The sequence below is a fragment of the Catharus ustulatus genome, chromosome 3 (assembly GCF_009819885.2).
Source record: "Catharus ustulatus isolate bCatUst1 chromosome 3, bCatUst1.pri.v2, whole genome shotgun sequence".
Classification (NCBI taxonomy): Eukaryota; Metazoa; Chordata; class Aves; order Passeriformes; family Turdidae; genus Catharus; species Catharus ustulatus.
Genome location: NC_046223.1, coordinates 109,414,633 through 109,432,560, shown reverse-complemented (window position 1 = coordinate 109,432,560; position 17,928 = coordinate 109,414,633). Strand labels below are relative to the sequence as shown.

At 42.9% G+C, this 17,928-nt stretch overlaps 1 protein-coding gene across 1 annotated transcript in view; it reads left to right on the top strand.

Moving 5' to 3' along the window:
* LOC116993636 (protein LYRIC-like) overlaps nucleotides 1-13,489 on the top strand; it is a 30,683-nt gene extending 17,194 nt beyond the window's left edge. The window contains exons 7-12 of the mRNA XM_033054468.1: nucleotides 207-281; nucleotides 1,863-1,958; nucleotides 8,393-8,496; nucleotides 9,174-9,293; nucleotides 10,720-10,849; nucleotides 11,318-13,489. Coding sequence (XP_032910359.1) covers nucleotides 207-281; nucleotides 1,863-1,958; nucleotides 8,393-8,496; nucleotides 9,174-9,293; nucleotides 10,720-10,849; nucleotides 11,318-11,373 — 581 coding nt within the window. The 3' untranslated portion in view covers nucleotides 11,374-13,489. The remainder of the gene's footprint in view (nucleotides 1-206; nucleotides 282-1,862; nucleotides 1,959-8,392; nucleotides 8,497-9,173; nucleotides 9,294-10,719; nucleotides 10,850-11,317) is intronic.
* The last annotated feature ends 4,439 nt before the right edge of the window (nucleotides 13,490-17,928 follow it).

Sequence of the window (17,928 nt, the reverse complement as noted above, 5' to 3'; positions counted from 1 at the left end):
TCTGAGAAAGTCTACATGGTGATGGGGTGGACTCTCTCTATCCATAAAGGTGATTTCTCCTTGCTTGATGCTTGTCCAGCAACAGTGGATACAGGCTTGGAATGAAAAGAACATGAAAGGGCTGTAATGAGCTTGGGACTATGAGGTAGAAACTGTGAACATGACATCAGATTTTGGGTTACTGTTTGTTTGCATTTTAAATGCAGGAACATGGGATATTGCAGATGTAAAATCCTGTCCTGTGACCTTCGGGACACTGTCAGATCTCTCCAGGGATTTAGGTGAGTGGCGTCTTGCTATACATCTATCTGAATTCTTCCATCACTTTCTTAGCTGTTTGGCTGAAAAGGGCTCTCACTGGTCACACAGGGGCCTTCTCCCCTGGAGCCACATCCCATTAGTCCCTCTCCCTTGCAGAGCTTGCTGGCATCTGCAATCCAGCACAGCAGCGTTTTAGGGAGCAACAGCAGAACCTTTTATTGAGCGCTTTCCAAACTCGTGTATTCATCTTGGAATAAATAAAAAAAATATTGCCTCCTCTGCAGATTCTTTCTGTTAGGTTGACTCACAGAGAAGGTTTCTGTTGTGCTCTGATAACCAACAAATTCCGAGAATTTCAGGCCGAGGGAGGGAGTGAATGTGCAGCTTGGAAAGGCTGTGTTAGAGGCTGCCGAGCCAGCAGCTTCTCATCCAGCACAGCGAGGGAATTTCTGCTGGAGCCTCTCCATGCGTGGCCTTGGGAAGGATGGAGCATCTCCTCATTTTGCATTGAGTTAAGCCTAATTTCTGGCTTTCACTTTGCATCTTTGCAACTGTCAGTCTTCACTGATTGATTGCAGGCATCCCTGGTTTATACATTCCCTGTCCACCAGAAACTCACATTTGACTGAAAGTTTAATTGGATGATGAATGCAAAGTCTGGTCCTGATTCTGTTAGAGATACTAAAGTCAGGAATAGATACATAGAGATATTTGAGCACAAAACAGTGTGTGTGATGTTAGCTAGAATGCTGAAATCTGCTTCTGAAGCCAGGTAAGGCAATTAATGTAACACCTGCCATATTTAACCATCTGTTTTCCAACACTTTGTCAGTGGATTCAAGCAGTTCCTAATGTATAAGTACTCAACAAGGAGAAATATTTTTTATACAGCAAAAAAATCAAACCAATACACAGCCGTATAAACCTCAGATTCATTGGGTGAGAGGAAGAAAGTAAAAGTCAGAGATGTGGAAAAAACCCCTGCTTTATGAAAGATGTGAAGAATACCCTGGTCTGTTATGTACAGGCCTTAGAAAGGGGCTAAGGGGAGTCATTCAGGAGGCATGTGAACCCTACTGGTTGCTTTAGTTACTGAAATTAATCATCAGAACAACTTTTTCCTCCAGCAGCTCTCTCACCTGTGCTCTTTCATGGAGCAATTAATTTGGTAATTATGGATTTCTGTCAACTTGAGCAGAAGCCTTCTCCCTGAAGGTGGTGGGAGCTGGAGCTGGATACTCTGGATGTGGCCTTGGCTCTGCAGGAACTGCAGCTCCCTCCTCAGGTCCCCAACAGAGACGTGGCAGAAGTTTGCATTTCTGAATGTTATTAGTGTAGCCATTCCTGAGAGAGTTGTTTTTAATAATTTATGCACGTAGTGTCCTCGTCCAGCCTTTGTTAATAAATCCACTGTGATGAGAAGCACAGATTAATGCGTGGCTTAAATTATATAACATGCAGGCATCGTGACATAGTGAGCTGACAGAGGCATGATTAATTGGTTTTAATAATGTGACTATACCTATGTGATTATCTTTTAGGTTTGGGATTTGGGCTTTTTTTGGTTTAATTTTTTAATGAAGATGCTTTCCTTTGTGCAGATAATGTGAAGAGCAAATCATCTGAGGACAGTCCTTCCAGATGTTGGCATGGCAGCTCGGCTTTCCTCCCAGCAGATGATGCGTGGCAGGGGCAGGGTATGCACATCTCTTTGCCCTTTTTCTGTAGACAAACAAGTGCACCAGTGCAGGAGCTCTCTTCAGCCCATTCCCTAAGCCTCAGACATCAGGGTCCACTTCCCATGTGGCTCGTTTGCTGGTCAGGGAGAAATCCTGTGTGGGTCTGGTTTAGAGCAGATGCCCAGAGCTGCTGTGAACTCGGTCAGGGCAGCAGTTATCCATGTGGAACCCTTGAGAAGGGCAAGAAAGTGCATTTCATTTATGTTCTCCCTCAAAGAAAAACAAACAATGCAGTAGGTACAGTCTGTTTTGCTGGGTACAAAAGTGCAATCAGAGCTGCTGGGCAGCAGCACCAGGTGCAGGGGCTGTCTGCAGGCTCCGCCCTCTCTCCAGCAGATGCACTGCTATCAGCTGCGGGCAGATAAGCAAGGAACAGGGCAAGCACAGGGTGATCCCTCCCCACACCCTGCAGACAGCGGCTCAGGGACTTCCTGAGCCAGGGGCAGCAGGATGGGCTCTGTGTTTCAAAAAGCCCCACGTGTTAGCAGTCAGCTCAGATTGCTGAATTTGTGAGGCGAGCTCAAAGCTGCGTTTGGTTCTCATAACTGCAGCATTGTGTTTGCCTCCCTCCCATCGTGGTGTGGAAGGTGGAGCTGAGTGTGCCTTTTCCAGGCAGCTGCAGCCCAGCTTCAGTGGGGTGGTTGGGGGAGAGCCACGGCAGCTTTTAAAGCTCCGTGTACCTTTGCCAGAACTTTAAATTTCCTTGGAAATACCCTGAACCTAGATGCAGAATACAAGTCCAGTGCACTGTGGCAATCTGGATTTCAGTCTTTTTGTGACTGGTAATAGGTGTTTTTTTAGTTTTAAAATAAAGACAAGCATGGGTCCTGAGTGGCTGGAATAATTTTGGCATGAACAGTGTGGGTATTAGATGACCTTTTCTCTTGACCTTTCAGTCAGGATCGAGTGAAGTATTTATATATACCCCTGTTGTTGGGAGGCCTTTCCCTGCTCTTGCAGGAATGATGGCTGATGAGCTGAGCAAAGCTCTTTGTGCTCTGGCTGCTCTGATTGCTGAACTGCAGGAGGACCCAGAGGGGTGGAATGCATTAAGGAGAAAAGATTGTGGTTGTCTTGTGTCTCTGCCCAGCGGTAACTGAAGCTCTGCAGCAGATGCATCATTTTGGCCGTGATTTTATAAATAGCACAGTTTGCTTTAAAAAGAATAAAAACAAAACCCTCAACCCTGAGCCTTCCTGTCCCTTGGTACTGTGTTTCTTTACCCCTGCACTGCTGCAAAGGGTGCCTGGCCCTTTCCAACTTTGGACCCACGGGGGATGGAGGGAGGCAGTGTGGGCAGCTCTTCAGCAGCGTTCCCTTGCACTACATTTAGCACATGTCAGACTTGGCACACTCTGGGCTTGATCTGCACTTGCAAAGCCAAGCAGAGCTCTCTGCTTTTGGAGTTCCACATCAGTCAGAGTAGAATGATAGGAGCAAATTCAGCAGCTTGCTTCTGCAAACATCAGAGCAGAAGTGTTTAGAGGATTCTGTTTTACAGCTTGCTTTTTTGTTCTGATTTTTTTTTTCCTTTGAATATCAGCCTTGATATTGTTGCAGGGGAGGGGTGCATCAGGAACATGTATTCCCTGAATTTAGATGAGGTAATGGTTGGCATTAAGGTCGGCGCTGCAGGCAAAATGAGCTCTTAGACAGTTAAACATGGCCTGTTAGCTCTTGCAGGCTTGGGAACTAAAATAAAAAAAAACAACAAGAAAAGCCATTCATAACCTAAATATGAGCTGGGGTCATTTTATCAAATGCAGAGCAGCACATGTAATGAGTGTCTTTGTTCTGTGCTGGGCTGGTACAGCCGAAGGAGCTGGGTGCTGGACTCCTGCCCCTGGCCTGGAGCTGCCTTGGCTGCTCCCTGCTCCACATCACATTATCTTTTTGTGAAGTACCAGCAATAATAACAAAAATAACACTTAGAAAAGACTTGATGTTTAAGTGTTGGCACAACTGAAAGCATATATACATAGAGAGGGAGTTAGTGGTAAAGGGAACTGGGCAGTCACTTTTGGAATATTTAAAATCTCAGTCAGGTTGGTTTCCAAACAACACATTCCTGTGTTGACATTCATTAATGATACAGGCTGCTGGTGGTTAATTCTTAATTACTGTCATATCTGGAGTCCTGTGTCCATTTCTGGGCTCCCCAGTACAGGACAGTCAGGGATATACTGGAGAAGGTCCAGCCATGGCTGTGCATGAGCCCCTGATGGGGTCACTGCCTGTGGCTGGCCCAGAGAGTGGGGAACAGGCAAATGGATCAGAAGTGCATTTTCACTTATCCATAAGTGAAAGCTTTTTTTTTATGGTGAGAGTGGTCAGGCAGCAGCACAGTTTGCCCAGAGTGGTTGCAGACTCTCCACCCTTCAAAATATTCAAAACTCTGCAGCATTACTGAGAAACCTGCTGTAGCTGAGCCCTCTGTGAGCCACGAGGTGGGACCAGACCATCTCCAGAGGCCACTTCCAACCTCACTGATTCTGAAATTCTCATTCTGTCATCAGTCGTTGTCTCTGCATATTCAAACGATTAGTCCTTAGCAATCTAAGCCTTTGTTAGCTGGGGGCACTCAGTGTCTTGGAGTGAAGCCACACGGTCAGCACTGATGGCTGTAGTCGCAGCAATCCCAACAGCAGGCTGAGGTGGCCATGAGGGAAGGGGGCATCAAAGCTGGAAGCTTTGTTCATCATCTTTTTTCCCTACTCATCCTTAGTGTTTGCATACTTTTCATTCCTGTTACAAAGAGAAAGAAAGGTGGCTGAACCTCTTTGGGTCCTGACATAATTCACTTTGTTTTTGTGCCCAGGAAGTGCTGTGCTTTCACCAGGTGCCTTTCTGCAGGGTTGTTCTTGATCCTCCTGCCCCTGCCTTGAAAAATTTACTTGCATGTGCTTCCTAACACTCCCTTTGTGTGCCTATGCCACACATCTGCCACTGCCCCTTTGGTGGCATGTGTGTACTTCAGCTTTGCTGTCCCACAGAATGCAGCACAAGCTGTGGCTGGTTTTGCTGTTACAAAATATATAACCCACATAGTGTGGCTGGCTGGGCTGTTTTGGAGCACTTGTGTCTGGTTCCAAGGCAAGGGAATACTCATTTTATCCCATGCATCTGCCTCCAAGTGCAGCAGACCTGTGCTTTGGCAGCAGTGCAGTGCAATCTCAGAAAATCCACACTCTGCTTTGCAAATGCAACATCTCATGACCATGAGAGTCACTTTTTATCTGTGTCTTGGCATCCTCCCAATGAATCCTTCTTGATTGCCAAACAAATTTTCCCCATGACTTTAAGAAAACTCCTGTGTCTCCTCACTCCCAACCTTCCTTCTGTTCCAGAGTTAAAATAAATTTCAATTCCTTTGTTTTATGGGAATCAGTAGCTTTTTTCCACTAAAAGAAGTCTTTAGTCTGGGGTTTATTTGATATTTTGCCTCTACTGAATTATGCTAAAGGAAGATGCCAAATAAGGGATTCTTCCACACAGCTATTGACCTGTAACACAGAAATTCAAGCTTTAGACTGGAAATTATCTACTAATTTCAACTGAATGTATTACTTAGTCTACAAGTGATATCCTGGCAAGGATTTGGGTTAGGACTGTGTTCATAACACAGTAAATTGCCCTTTGCAATTCTCTACAGCAGCCACAGAAAAGCTCAGTGCCATGGACAATATGCAGCCTACTGAGAGGTTTGCCCTGCCAGATGAACCTCCCTTAAGTTCTTGCCCATATTTTGGGGCAGCATGCCAAGAGAGATGCTGGTAGAATCCAAATGTACAACTCTGGATCAGAAAATTTTAAATCCACTCCTTGGTGACACAGACTGAGTTTTGCTGCAGCACTTAGCAGTTTCATTTTCCAGGCCAGATAATTAGGTTCAGCCTGTACTGCACTGTACTCCACCCTATCTATCAGCAGGCAGAGAACTTGCTGAGTGTCCCCTCTGACCAGATCCTGCTGCTGTGGGGCCCTGTTTGCCTGCTCCCCAACACCCCCAGGGCACAGCTCTCTGCTCCCCATCTGCTCCTCTTTGCACAGGAGAGACACTGGAGACCAAGGGTGTTCAGGTAGTTGGTGCTGGGATGGACTTTCTGCCTGCAGAGGTGCTGGCAGCCTCCCTGATTTCTGGAGACACCTTCAACGTTGTGCCTTTCAGGATCTGAAAGTGTTTTCATTACATGGGGCACATGGAATCCACCTTGGCCTTGAAATGCAAATGTTTGCTGCCAACAGAAAAGTACAGCTTTGTCTGGGTGGAGTTTGCTGGAGGACTGGGGTGGGTTGCAAGCAAGAACTTTGCTGGAAAATGACATTTAACAGCATTGCTTTTGTAAAAATGAACAGCAGGGATTGCCAAGATGTTGGTCTGAGAGAGCTATCACCTCTGCCAGGGCTAAACCCAAATGGGGAGCAGGGGGACACACTGCTGCACAGCATGTTCCTTTTAGCGTTTATGTTCACAGGAATTATTGATCAATTTTAGCATGTGAGAGAACTGATGACCCAAGGAGAATCAGATTTAAAAATACTAAACCGTATTCAAAGTTTAAAGAAGATGTGGGAGATGTCACTGGAGAAGGGAAACATGCTACACAACAGGAAAGATTTAAAGTCAGAGCTTTGGGATAAGTACATTTAATCAGAGCTTGGGGATAAGTACATTTAATCCGATTTCCCCATCAAATCCAGCAAATTGTAAAGAATCTTATATTGTCCTTAATTTTAGTCTGAGTTGATTTTAAACACTCCTGGGACACAATACTTTGGGAAGGGTAATTCTGAGATGAGGCAGAGTCACTGCTGTCTGGCCAAGTTTCATGCCCACATGTGACAAGGGTGAAGCATTAAGCCCATTGCAGGCAGTTTGCCATCAAAACTGTTCTCATGTTTAGAAATATATACATAACATTAAAAAAAACCCAAAAAAACCCTGCACTTTTTGAGATACCAGAAGTTAAAAAGGTGAAAAGAACAGTTGTGGCTTTCTGTGTGCTAAGTTATGGTCTGTTTTGCTTACACACCCATGAGAGCATCCATCAGCAGAGATGCTGCTTTGCAGCTCAGGAGACTGATTTATATTTTGTACTGGAATTTTATTGGGGAATGCATTCAAAATTAGTTGCTCTTTTCCCTTTTGAAGAAGGAAAGACATATTGTCTATACAGACAGCATGGATTTTAAACTGAGAAACTTGAACAATGTTAATAATCATGTTTATAACATTTGGCAACAAACTGGTCAGAGCAACTTTTTGGAAACAGTTTTCTTTTATCATTCCCAGCATGCTTTTGGTTTTGGCCCAGCTTCAAGTAGAAGTTTTTCCATCCAGCTTGGGATTTTTTTTTAAGAGAAGTAATCAGCTAAGAGTTGTTATTATTATATGTTGTGTTTTTAAAGTTGTTCTTCCTGTTAGGATAAGACTTAAGATTGTTACATTCAAATTGCTAAAAAATAATCAAGTAGTCCTTTCAACAACTGATGCTGATTTATCTGCTTTTTTGCACCTTTGCACCTTCACTTTGGGTGAAGGAATTAAACTGGTCTGTTTTGCCTTCTTGACTGAGGACAGTTTGCCAATGCTTTGTGGAGAGGCAGCTGAGGGCCTGCAGCCAGATTTTCAAAGGTACCAGATGCTGAAAGATAGAGAAACCGAAAAGATTTTGAAAAGTTTTTTTCCCGGTTCCCATGAAATGATCAGAATTAATGCAGCGTAGGTGTTAGCTCTTTCATGCCTATTTGAGTTGTATCTTAAGGAGGTTTGGAAATCAGTGCTGGGATAGTGCTTTTCTGGCTTACATTCAAGAAGAGAAAATAGAAAAGGAAGATGAAGTTGAGAATGTACTTGGTTTTATTTTTTGTAAGAAAGAAAACACCACTGAGAGCAATAATGAATGCACAAATCCTTTGTTAATATTACTCTTCCATATGAATAATTGCCCAGAGGATGGTGTGTTGCCGTGAATGGAAGAGCCTGCTGTGTCTGCCAGTGTTTCTGGATATGCCTCAATCTTTCTTCATAAAATTAAAAGGAAATATTTGACAAGCCATGCTATTAGTTTTGTAAAGCTTGTTTTCTTGAAGTGCAGGCTGGAAGAGCTTTTGTTTTTGTATGTGCTTTCCTGCCCTTCTTTAATTTTTCTCCTGTTCTGAAGAGTGTTGTCACTAATTGTGAACTGGCAGTCAATGTATACGTTTTAATAAATTTTAAAAATAAATTTGTAAATGTTTTAACACATTTAAGACATGCATATATGCACATCCAAATATCCCATGGGCAAGTAAGAAGACATCAGGTACTTTTGGAGCATTTGTGCTACTCACATGAGGCTGGGAAGTGGCATGGATTTAAACATAACTCATTTGTGTCCTTGCCCTGATAGGTGACCCTTCAGTGATTGACCTGGACTCTGACTGGAAGGCTCCCACAGAGGAGTGGGGAAACTGGACTGGAGATGAGGAGCATCAGGCAAGGGATGAGAAGAAGGTGAGGCAGTGCTGATGGCCAAGGAGACCTGGTCCACAGGGGTCAGTCCCATCCATTCTGGGGTCTCCATTCCAGCCCTGGAGCAAGGCTCATTCAGCTGTGGGGGTTTTGTGTTTGGCATGGCCCCCACCTGACCTGTCTGGGATAGCTGGAGCTGGGAACACACTTGCAGGAGGCATGAGATGGGCTGGGGGGAGTTTGCTGGTTCTGCAAGTTCATCATCCCCTTGGTGTTGCTCTCCTAAACAGCAAACCCTGGGTGTTTGCACCCTACTGCTGCTGACCTTCTCAGATACCCAGGCCTTAAAAGAGGTGTGGAGTCCAGAGCTGGCACAGCCTTCACAGCATCTCGGGCAGCCAGGGCATATTTAAGTTTGCTGATAAGAGGGTTTGGTGACAGTGATACAGTGGTTATCTTGGGTGGAGATGTAGAAGCAGAAGTCATGCTGTTTAAATGCTTTCTAGAAGCCCAGGGAAATGTTTGCTTCAGGCAGCAGTGGGAACAGCATGCTGAGCTTTTTGCAGAGAGATGTGTTAAGCTGAGGTGTGCAGCCTCTCCAGATAGACAGCCCTGCTTGTACACTGTCAGCACACACACCTGGAGGCAATCTGTTTTCCTGAAAAAAACAAAAATAGCTGTTGCCAGGACTCCTCTTACAAAATCTTTGATGCTTTCAGGATTTGCCAAAAGGCAAAGCAAGCATTCGTTTCTGCCTTTCTGGACCCGAAAGCAAAACACAACGGAAGAAGAAGAAAATGGAAGCGAAGGAAGCAAATGCTGGAGCTGGACTGAGGCATGTGAGTATTTTGTATTCCAAAAGTAGTGTTTGGTTTTCCATGAGCAGAGGAGGATTCTTCTCTGTTAGGATGACCTAAGGGAGACTTTTCTTCCTCTCTGTCTTCTGGCTTTCTCTTCTCTTTTCTCCCTGTCTTCCCATAAAAAGAAGTTACGAGCACAGTGAACAGTGGAGTTTTGCAACATGGTATTCCCTAACATATTTTCAAAACACTTTGATTTTGCAGTACAGAACGTTGGAATGCATCTGCCTAAACGTTTTTTCATCCATGATTAAAACCAGATGCACTCCAAATTGAAGTGTACAATTGGCCTGTGTTTCATCTGTAGCTGAATGTCACACAGAGATATCAACAGGAATGAAAAGGTGGTTCCCAAAAGTCAGTGAAGATAAAACAAGAATGTCTCAGAGTGCAACAGAGAAAGGCTGAGGAGAATGTCAGTTCATTTGGGATGGGAAGTGCAAAGGAACAGAGTGTTGACTGGCTTTTGGACCAGTCCTTGCCTGTGATTGGTGCTCAGTGAAATGAGAAATTGTGGGGAGGAATGCCCAAAATGTCCAAATTGTGTTTCATTCACTTGCCACAGAATATGTTTTTCTGGACATGTATAGCTGCCCTTTTTTTTGTTTTTTTTTTAAATCATTTGTCTTCCCCTCACACCCACTGTCTCTCATGATCCTTGAGATTATTTTTGCTCCCAGATCTCCTGACACTTCCATTTTAAGGGAAAGGTTTTAACTACCTCACTGACCACAATCCACATAATCATTAGGATATCCTATCAGTTCCCACAGTGCTGCCATTCTCTCTCTGCACATCCAATTAGCTGGTTTAGCTTTGTATATACCTTCATCAATGACCTTAACAGTGCTGTTCAGAACTCCTCAGGACAGCACTGCTCCTTCTGATGTGTTTACGGACCAGAAGAAGCTCATGTTGCATGTCAGCCCCAAATGCTGGTGTCTGGTGCCCCAAATGCGTTTGTGCAAGCTCAGCCTTCAGATGGACATAAAAAATGAAATTACTTATGAAGCCAGATCCACAAGTTGCTCATCACACTCTTTGTGCTACCTCTAGTGTTTCTGTGGACTCTAATCATCTAGCAGTCACTGGGCACATCTTCCTCTTCAGTGTCACTACACAATGACAGTACTTTCATCTCAGTATTTCTTGCTCCTCTTCTGCTCACTGGGGGAAGTAAGGTGAAAAATAACACTGAAAAACAATTTCAACACTTTAATCCCCTCTAAAACAAATAAATAAGAGGTAGGTAGATGACATGGCAAACTATTCTAACAATGTAAAAATTAATTTGTTCTGCAGTTTCTTTAAATGCCCCACCATAATGACATTTTCTGTCATATTTTGTGCTTGCATATGCTTTGTTTAACTCACATGCTTAGTGAAGCATATTATTTCAATTAAGCTCCAGCAAGGTTTGCAAACAAGAATGGAAGAAGGCCCCAGGGACTTAAGATCTACAAAACATAGCAGTGATGCAGTTGATGCTTCCTTCGAAAAATCCTTGGACATTGTTAATAGTTCAGCCAATAATGGTAAGTGATTGTTTTTGCACATCTGATGAAGTTTCAGAATCATGTGTAAACTAAGGAGTGTTCACAAATGCATTTTTAAGTGAATATGTGAAATGTTTCTCCTCTAGCAGCATATTTTAATTCTTTGAGAGGCTCTATATTACTCAGAGGCTTTTCTGTGACAAATACTTGTTCCTCTTCCTCTCAGAGTTACTGAGCAAAAAAACCAAACCAGCTACTATTGCATTTAATGACAGTAATTTTTGCACAGCTCTTTTCAACAAGAAAGAGAAGGAAATATGAGTGAGTCAGCCTACTAAAAACACTGAGTCCTCCCCATGACTTTGAATTACCCTTGAACGTAGGTAGCCCTTGTAAAACACATCCAAGAACCCTTAAACACTCTTCATCAGGCAAAAAGCCAACAGTTCTTAGGGATGCAATTGCATCTGGAAGTTTTCTGCACTGTCCCTGTTGTTTGTATGGCAGGTGTACCTGGCAAAAAGGAGAGGAGGAAGAGGAAGAAAATGAAGAAAGAGACTTGAGGGAGCTCTGTAGCTGCCAGAGTGCCAACCCGATGGGGCAGACATGCCAATGAGCTGCAAGGATTCTGCTTTCTGCCATGCTGCCGAGCCCCAGGCAAAGAGAGGCTCCAGGAGACCTCCCAGCAAGAGGAAGAGAAGAGGAGCAGTGAGCCAGAGAGCGTGAGTGTGTGAGAGCAGAGAGAGGGAGCAGGCTGTGCACAGGAGGTGCTTTTGAAACAGAGGGGCTGTTCATTGCAAGCTGCTGCCCTTGATCAAAAGCTGTTGAATGGGGTTTGACTGGTTGCATTAAGTCCTTTCAGTTTTTTGCTGTCACGTTGTTTGTCAACTTGTAGTGTTCTATGCCATTGTAGAAATAGTTGGGCTGTACCTGGCTGTGATTGTACTTTGGTCCCATGGAGGATCCACCAGCTAGTCTGGTCTCCTCTGGCATTTCTTCAGAGGTGCTCATCGACAGGCTAGTAATGTACAGAAGGAAGCACTGTTCAGGAACACAGGGAGAATAACATGGGTCACTCTCCAGCCTCCTAACTCTTTTAACCTTGGTAGCTGCTATTGTCAAACTTTTGTCTTTTACCTTGCCATATTTATATTTTTAACCCCACATCAGACTAGTTTGCTCCTCAAGGAACATTTATAAAGGAGGTTTTTAACTTGCTTGGAAAGATGGTCTAAACCCATTTTTCTCCCTGGATTTCATGGTGGGCTAAAGTTTAAAGTCTGTATGTCCAAAGCATGTTGCATTTGTACTTATAGTAGACTGAGGTAATTTTAAAATGAATTTTTCTTAATCTGATGTTTGGAAGTTTTTTATCATTTTGTCACTTGAATATTCTAATATAAACTAAATTTGTGAATGAAGTTTTTAAGTCAGTTTAGTATTTATTGAAGGATGTGTATTTCTCTTTGTCAGAGGGCTCATAGTATGGAGGAGAGAACATGTTACAATAGAATACTGTGGATTATAGACAGTGCTGAAGTGGCACCACTAAAAGCAGAAGCCCTAAAAGCAGAAGGGGTCTTCAGACGGTCCTGAGACTGTGCCTGACCCATCCCAGAAGTGCTGCCTCAAAGGATGAGATAGTGTTTCTCAAATCTCCATCTGCATTTGTTTCTGTGCCTTTGGAGATGGTGGGGGACAGTCACTAACGCATGTTAAACGTGTGCACATCTGTAGGCTTTGGGCTGATGTTGTGAAACTCTTTTCACTAGGACAGTGAATAACCAGGGATGTCTGTGGCTTTACACTGCCACAGCTGCATCACTGCTGTTTGCATCACAGAGCCAGAGGAGAGCTCTGTGCTTCTGCCATTGCATCCCTGACCCTGATCCCAGCTTGTCTAAGCTTTACCTGCAGCTCAACACTTTTCCCTGATAGCCTTCATCTGTTGCATAGCTGTCAAATCAGCTGTACCCTTCAGAGAAGCAATTAGCTGCAGCAATGTATTTGTGTTTGGAGTTTAGCTACTATATGTTGAAGGGCAGTTTTCTTGTGCTGTGATTTTTGGGGTAGTTAGCTGTACTGTGTGCCCTGAAATTTAGCACAGTAGGGTTGTTTCAGACAGGCAGGGGAGGGGTAATCTTAACTGATGCCACTTAGCAGCCCACTGTCTAGGATCTACACATCTTGGTGTTTGTGTCTCAGTGTAGGTGAAATATTGGCAGTTTATGAATGAACAGACCAAAGAGCTTTTATCAGGAAAGTAACTGGTTTGGGATAGATGCATAACAAGAAAATACATGGCCTCGCTGGAGGAACAGGTACAGCAAGTTCAAGGATTTAGATGTGCTAATGAGTATGTGGGTAATGAACAAAGCTCTGCTATCTCTGAAGCCAATGGAAAATATTCATTGACCTCATTGGGGCCAGGATGTTGCCCATGGCCTTTGCTTAGCATTGGAGGTAACCTTTGTCATCCAAAAAAGAAAGAAAGAAAAAAAAAAGAGATAAAGAGATGCTCACATGATTGGTGGACTACAGATTTCTTCTACTTTTTTCTCTATATCTGCTTGTAAACTTTTTGATGTCTTTGTAATTATGCTTTATTTCAACATTTTTCAGTATTTCAAATGTCACTGTTTTTATAATAAAAAATTAAAACTTTTGCCCAAAGTCCAACACTCATGAGCTGTTTTATTTAATTTGTATGTGTGTGAGTTAAGAGCATGTGTTTTTTGCTAGAATCATTCCACTTTCAAGCTTTTTCAAGGTACTATAACTTTTTTTAAGAGATTCCCTTTATCTGAACTCTTCTATGTTTAGGAAATCCTCGTGATATTCTTTTGGTGTTGGGATGAAAGAACAATCCAGACTTGTAACACTGACAAGGTGACTGAGGTGCTCATGACAAGCAGCAGCAAATTATACTACTGTTTTTCTGTCAAATTCTTCAGTACCCCTCTTCTTGACTTCAGTTATGTCTGAGGCCTGCATTTTCCTTCTGGCTTCACTGTTTCACCTCTGGAAAGTCATCACAGTAACACAAACAGGCTCAAAAGTTTACGGCAGCAGATTATTTAATACCACACATTAATGTAGGCCAAAAAAAAAAACAACTTCTAAAACTAAATATTCTTGATCATAGGCTTTCCTAAATAATTGAAAAGCACCTTTCAGGGCAGATTGGGGTGGCAATGTACAGCATGCTTGTGTGATTCATCTGTTTTGTCAGCAGTTATGAAAGGGTATGTTGGTTGCTGCTTGTTTGACAATGCTGAGGCAGTGCCTGGAGCCTTCCTGTACCACGTCCCCCAGCAGCGCTGCTGCACAGGCTCCCAGGGATGTAGAAGTCTTACTCAGTGAGAGAACTGAATTTGCAAAAACAACCAAACCAAAACACAAAGCTCTTAAGCAACTCTGTCAGCTTCCATTCTTTCACGTCCCAGTTGTCAGAGGCTGAAAAACCATCACACAGCTTAATAAATGGTCTCTGCAGATGCTTTGAAAATCAGAGCTTTGGGTACCTTAAGAAACTCCCCTTTATCACCACATGTTAGGGTTATTCCCTGGTTTCTGTGCTTTTAGGACAGAGGCTGAGCAGATCATCAGCCTGCTCTGCTTCTCCTGGCTCTGGGAGGGTTAAATGGGTGTGCTGGATCTGCGCACTCTCCCAGTCTCTGGTCTTTGCTACATGGAGACTATTGTAAATCCTCAGACAGAAGATTCAACATCCCCATCAGGAAAATTAATCCACAAACACAAGAGGTTTATGTCCAAAAAGAAAACAATAGGAGTCCTTTTACTTTATCCGAATAAAGGGAGAGGCCATGGGACATTCGTCTAGGATGTCTCAAATTTTTTATCCTGATTTCCCGGCCGCATTTCTCTCTCTCTTTCCCCACTGGTTGAGGTACTTAAGAGGTACAGACTTCCTGGAATGCCTGATACCTAAGATTCCCCTCTAATGTGTAATCCTCCCTTTTAATTTTTAATTCTTATGGAATTTATGTTTTTTTCCCTGTAGTTTCTTTCATCTTTCAATTTCATTTATCAGCAAATGTACAGTTTGTTTGTAAAGGGAAGTATCTTTTTTCCATTCCTCAGTCAGTGAAATCCTTCCCATTGTTTCTTTTATCTCTCAGTGCGAGTTTTCTCTACCAGCAGACCCACAGCTTGTTTGTAAAGACAAATCCATCATTCCTCTCACCCCCAACATGCTGAAGCTTTGCTTGAGCTGTAATTGTCCCTTAGAAGAGTAAACCGAGAGTAGTTGTCTCTGATCATTCAATAACCCAGTGTAGTCTAATTGCCAGTTCATGGGCCAGGTCCAGCTGGCACTCCTTGCCTTTTCCCTAAGCAATTTATTAGCTGCTTGAGAGGCACTTGCCTTAGGAGCAGCCAAAAGCTCCCCACATGCCTGCAAATGGCCCAGTGGCTGGAAATCAAGCCTCTGGTGCAGCCACAGTGTGGGAGGTGGGATGAAGTGTGGCTGGCAAACATCTATGGTCTGGTTAGGGGCAAGCAAAAAAATTAATTGTTACAGCAGCAGCTGTGAATGACGAAATACACGGCTTTAAGTTTCCACTTTCTCTTAAACTCAGTCTGCTCTGTTTTTGTAATGATGCTCTTTCTTGTGAGCAGCCTCTTGAGGGTGGAAGATTGGCTATCTCTAATAAAAGGGTCATAGCCATACATGAGGAGTCCACAGTATCACAGGCATTAAGATGTGGCCGATTATGTAAGTGACAAACTCCTGACCTACAAAGTCGTGTTTACTTGCAGGCAGACAGCAGGACGCAGATGCAGAGGCTGAAGCTTTGCTTCACACTCAAACCATGGTGTAAACCACCACACAGGGTTAAGACGGGCAACCATAGAGAGGAATTTGGCCTGCTGTTCCATAATTATCCATAACTGATCATTGTAATTGTCTATAATTATCAAGGACCCACCCAATGTGCAGACTGGTGGCACAGCCAACATGTGCACAAGCTGACTAGCAGGTAGACATGCTAATTGCCTGGCAGGAAATAATTTCTTTACTGTGCTTACAACATGGGCCTGCTCTGTAACATGAGTATTTCCTAAGGGTAGCTGGAGGTTGTGAGAGAGGGTTTTCAAGTCATGGGTCACAAAAATCAGATACAGGAAACCTTGTCCTTCTTTGATGGTACTGAACCAGACCCAAGGATCTTTTCAAGGTAAAATGAACTTTCCAGAATGTGCCATCCCTGACATTCAGCCCTGCAGGTGTTCCTGCAAATGAAAGATCCTCTGTACTGACTGAAAAGACACTGTAATGCATTGATGTCAGAAACAACTCCATGTGTCTTCTGGGGAAAAGGCCACTCTAAGAGTAACTGACCCCTGTGTCATCCTACCAAGAGAGTATCAGAAATCTGGTACATGTTATTTTTCTATCAAACTTTGATTTCTCTTTGCATGCATGATTTTCTTTTGGTGGTGGTTCTGTGCAGTGCACATTACAGGCACTCATGGTAATTGGCTTTGTTGAGCTCTTCTGGCAGCAGCAGCCCCCTCGGAGTGTTCCTTCCTCCTGGAAACCTGCTGGCATCCTGAACTGCAAACCCAGTCAGGGAGCCAACATGTAAAGAAATATCAAACACTACAAGGTTACTCCCTGCTTCCCTGATAAGTGTTCAGGTCCTCAGGCTCCTCCTGTTCACCCTGCCAAGATTCATGGAGGGGCAAGTCCGGGCCGAGGGCTGGAAGGGGGAGGCTGCCAGTGAGCACAGGAGATTTTCCATTTCCAGTGCTCCCTGTTGTTCAAGTGAAAGTACTGAGATATCTGAAATTGCAAGCACCATTTTAGATCATGTTATTTTTAGACATTTTCATAGCTCCTCAGCTGTGTGGAGGCTGTTATAAATGAACCACAGCTTTTTTAATTTAGCAGATTTTGATTCTCTAAATGAATTTTTATTCAGTGTTTAAAATTTAGAAAATCTGAGCATACAGTGAGTAACCCAGAAACAGTCTTGGGCTTAGAGAAATTTTACATCATGCTGTCATATTTTAGCTTATTTTCTAACCCTGACTTTCTGACCCATCTGTTATGAGTTTAAAAGGTTTGGAACCGAGTTAAACTGACTCATACTGGTAAAAGATAATTCATATTGTTAACAGCAATCAACTAGAACAAACAGTACAGAAACTTGGAACATTACATTAGGAATCCCAAAATGAAGTTGATTAATTCAGTAAACAAGAGTAAAATTCAGTAATCACAAAACTCATTGTGATATACTTTTATTACTTTCTAACCCTTTTTACAAGAAGCCACTGATCCTCCAACTAGATTGTTTTCCTACAAAATTCATCTTGGAGAAAAAGGATGGTAAAATTTGTTAATGCTGACTTCAGTGCTGGATAGCTATGACTTTGCTGTATGAGTCACCAACAGAAAAGTTTCCCCCTGACTAATTTATATGAGTGGTTTTTTTCCCCTCATTGATATGTTAATGCTTTGCTTTTACTCCAGTACATTCTTATCTTTTTTAAGGAAGCAAAAAATCAATCCACGCTTTTTTGAGCCTGGGTATTTTTCACACCTTCTGCACCAGTTCTGTGGATTTTTCTAAATTCTGTTAAGGAGATACAGTATTATATATTGCAGTTTCTATGCAATGATATTACTTCTTTCTCTGTGATGTTGAAAAACTGTGGTTTTTTTTAATGAAAAATTGTTTGCTCAGCATGGAAAATAACTGAGTCTGAGGAGCTAACTAACCTTTTTTTTTTTTAGGTTTTTTTTTTAGTTCTAGAATGCAGAGTAGCAGGCACATGCATAAAGTTATAGGAAAAAAATAAACGTAGCAGTAACTTGTTGCTGCCCTCATACTCAAGTGCCTTCCATTATGGATGGAAGACCTCCAACATGTCCTGCACTGTACCTTTTATTTCCTGGCAAAGAAGCCAATGGACAATATGTTCCTAGAACTTTGATTGACCTCTAGTGTTGGTCAGATCATTTCATCTCATTGTGCCTTCGTTTCTCAACCCCTCATCAGGACAATATTTTCACTATGAAGTGAACTCTGCCCAAGGTTGCATATGATTATCAGTTCAGAGCCTGTAGGTTTCCCTTCACACAACAC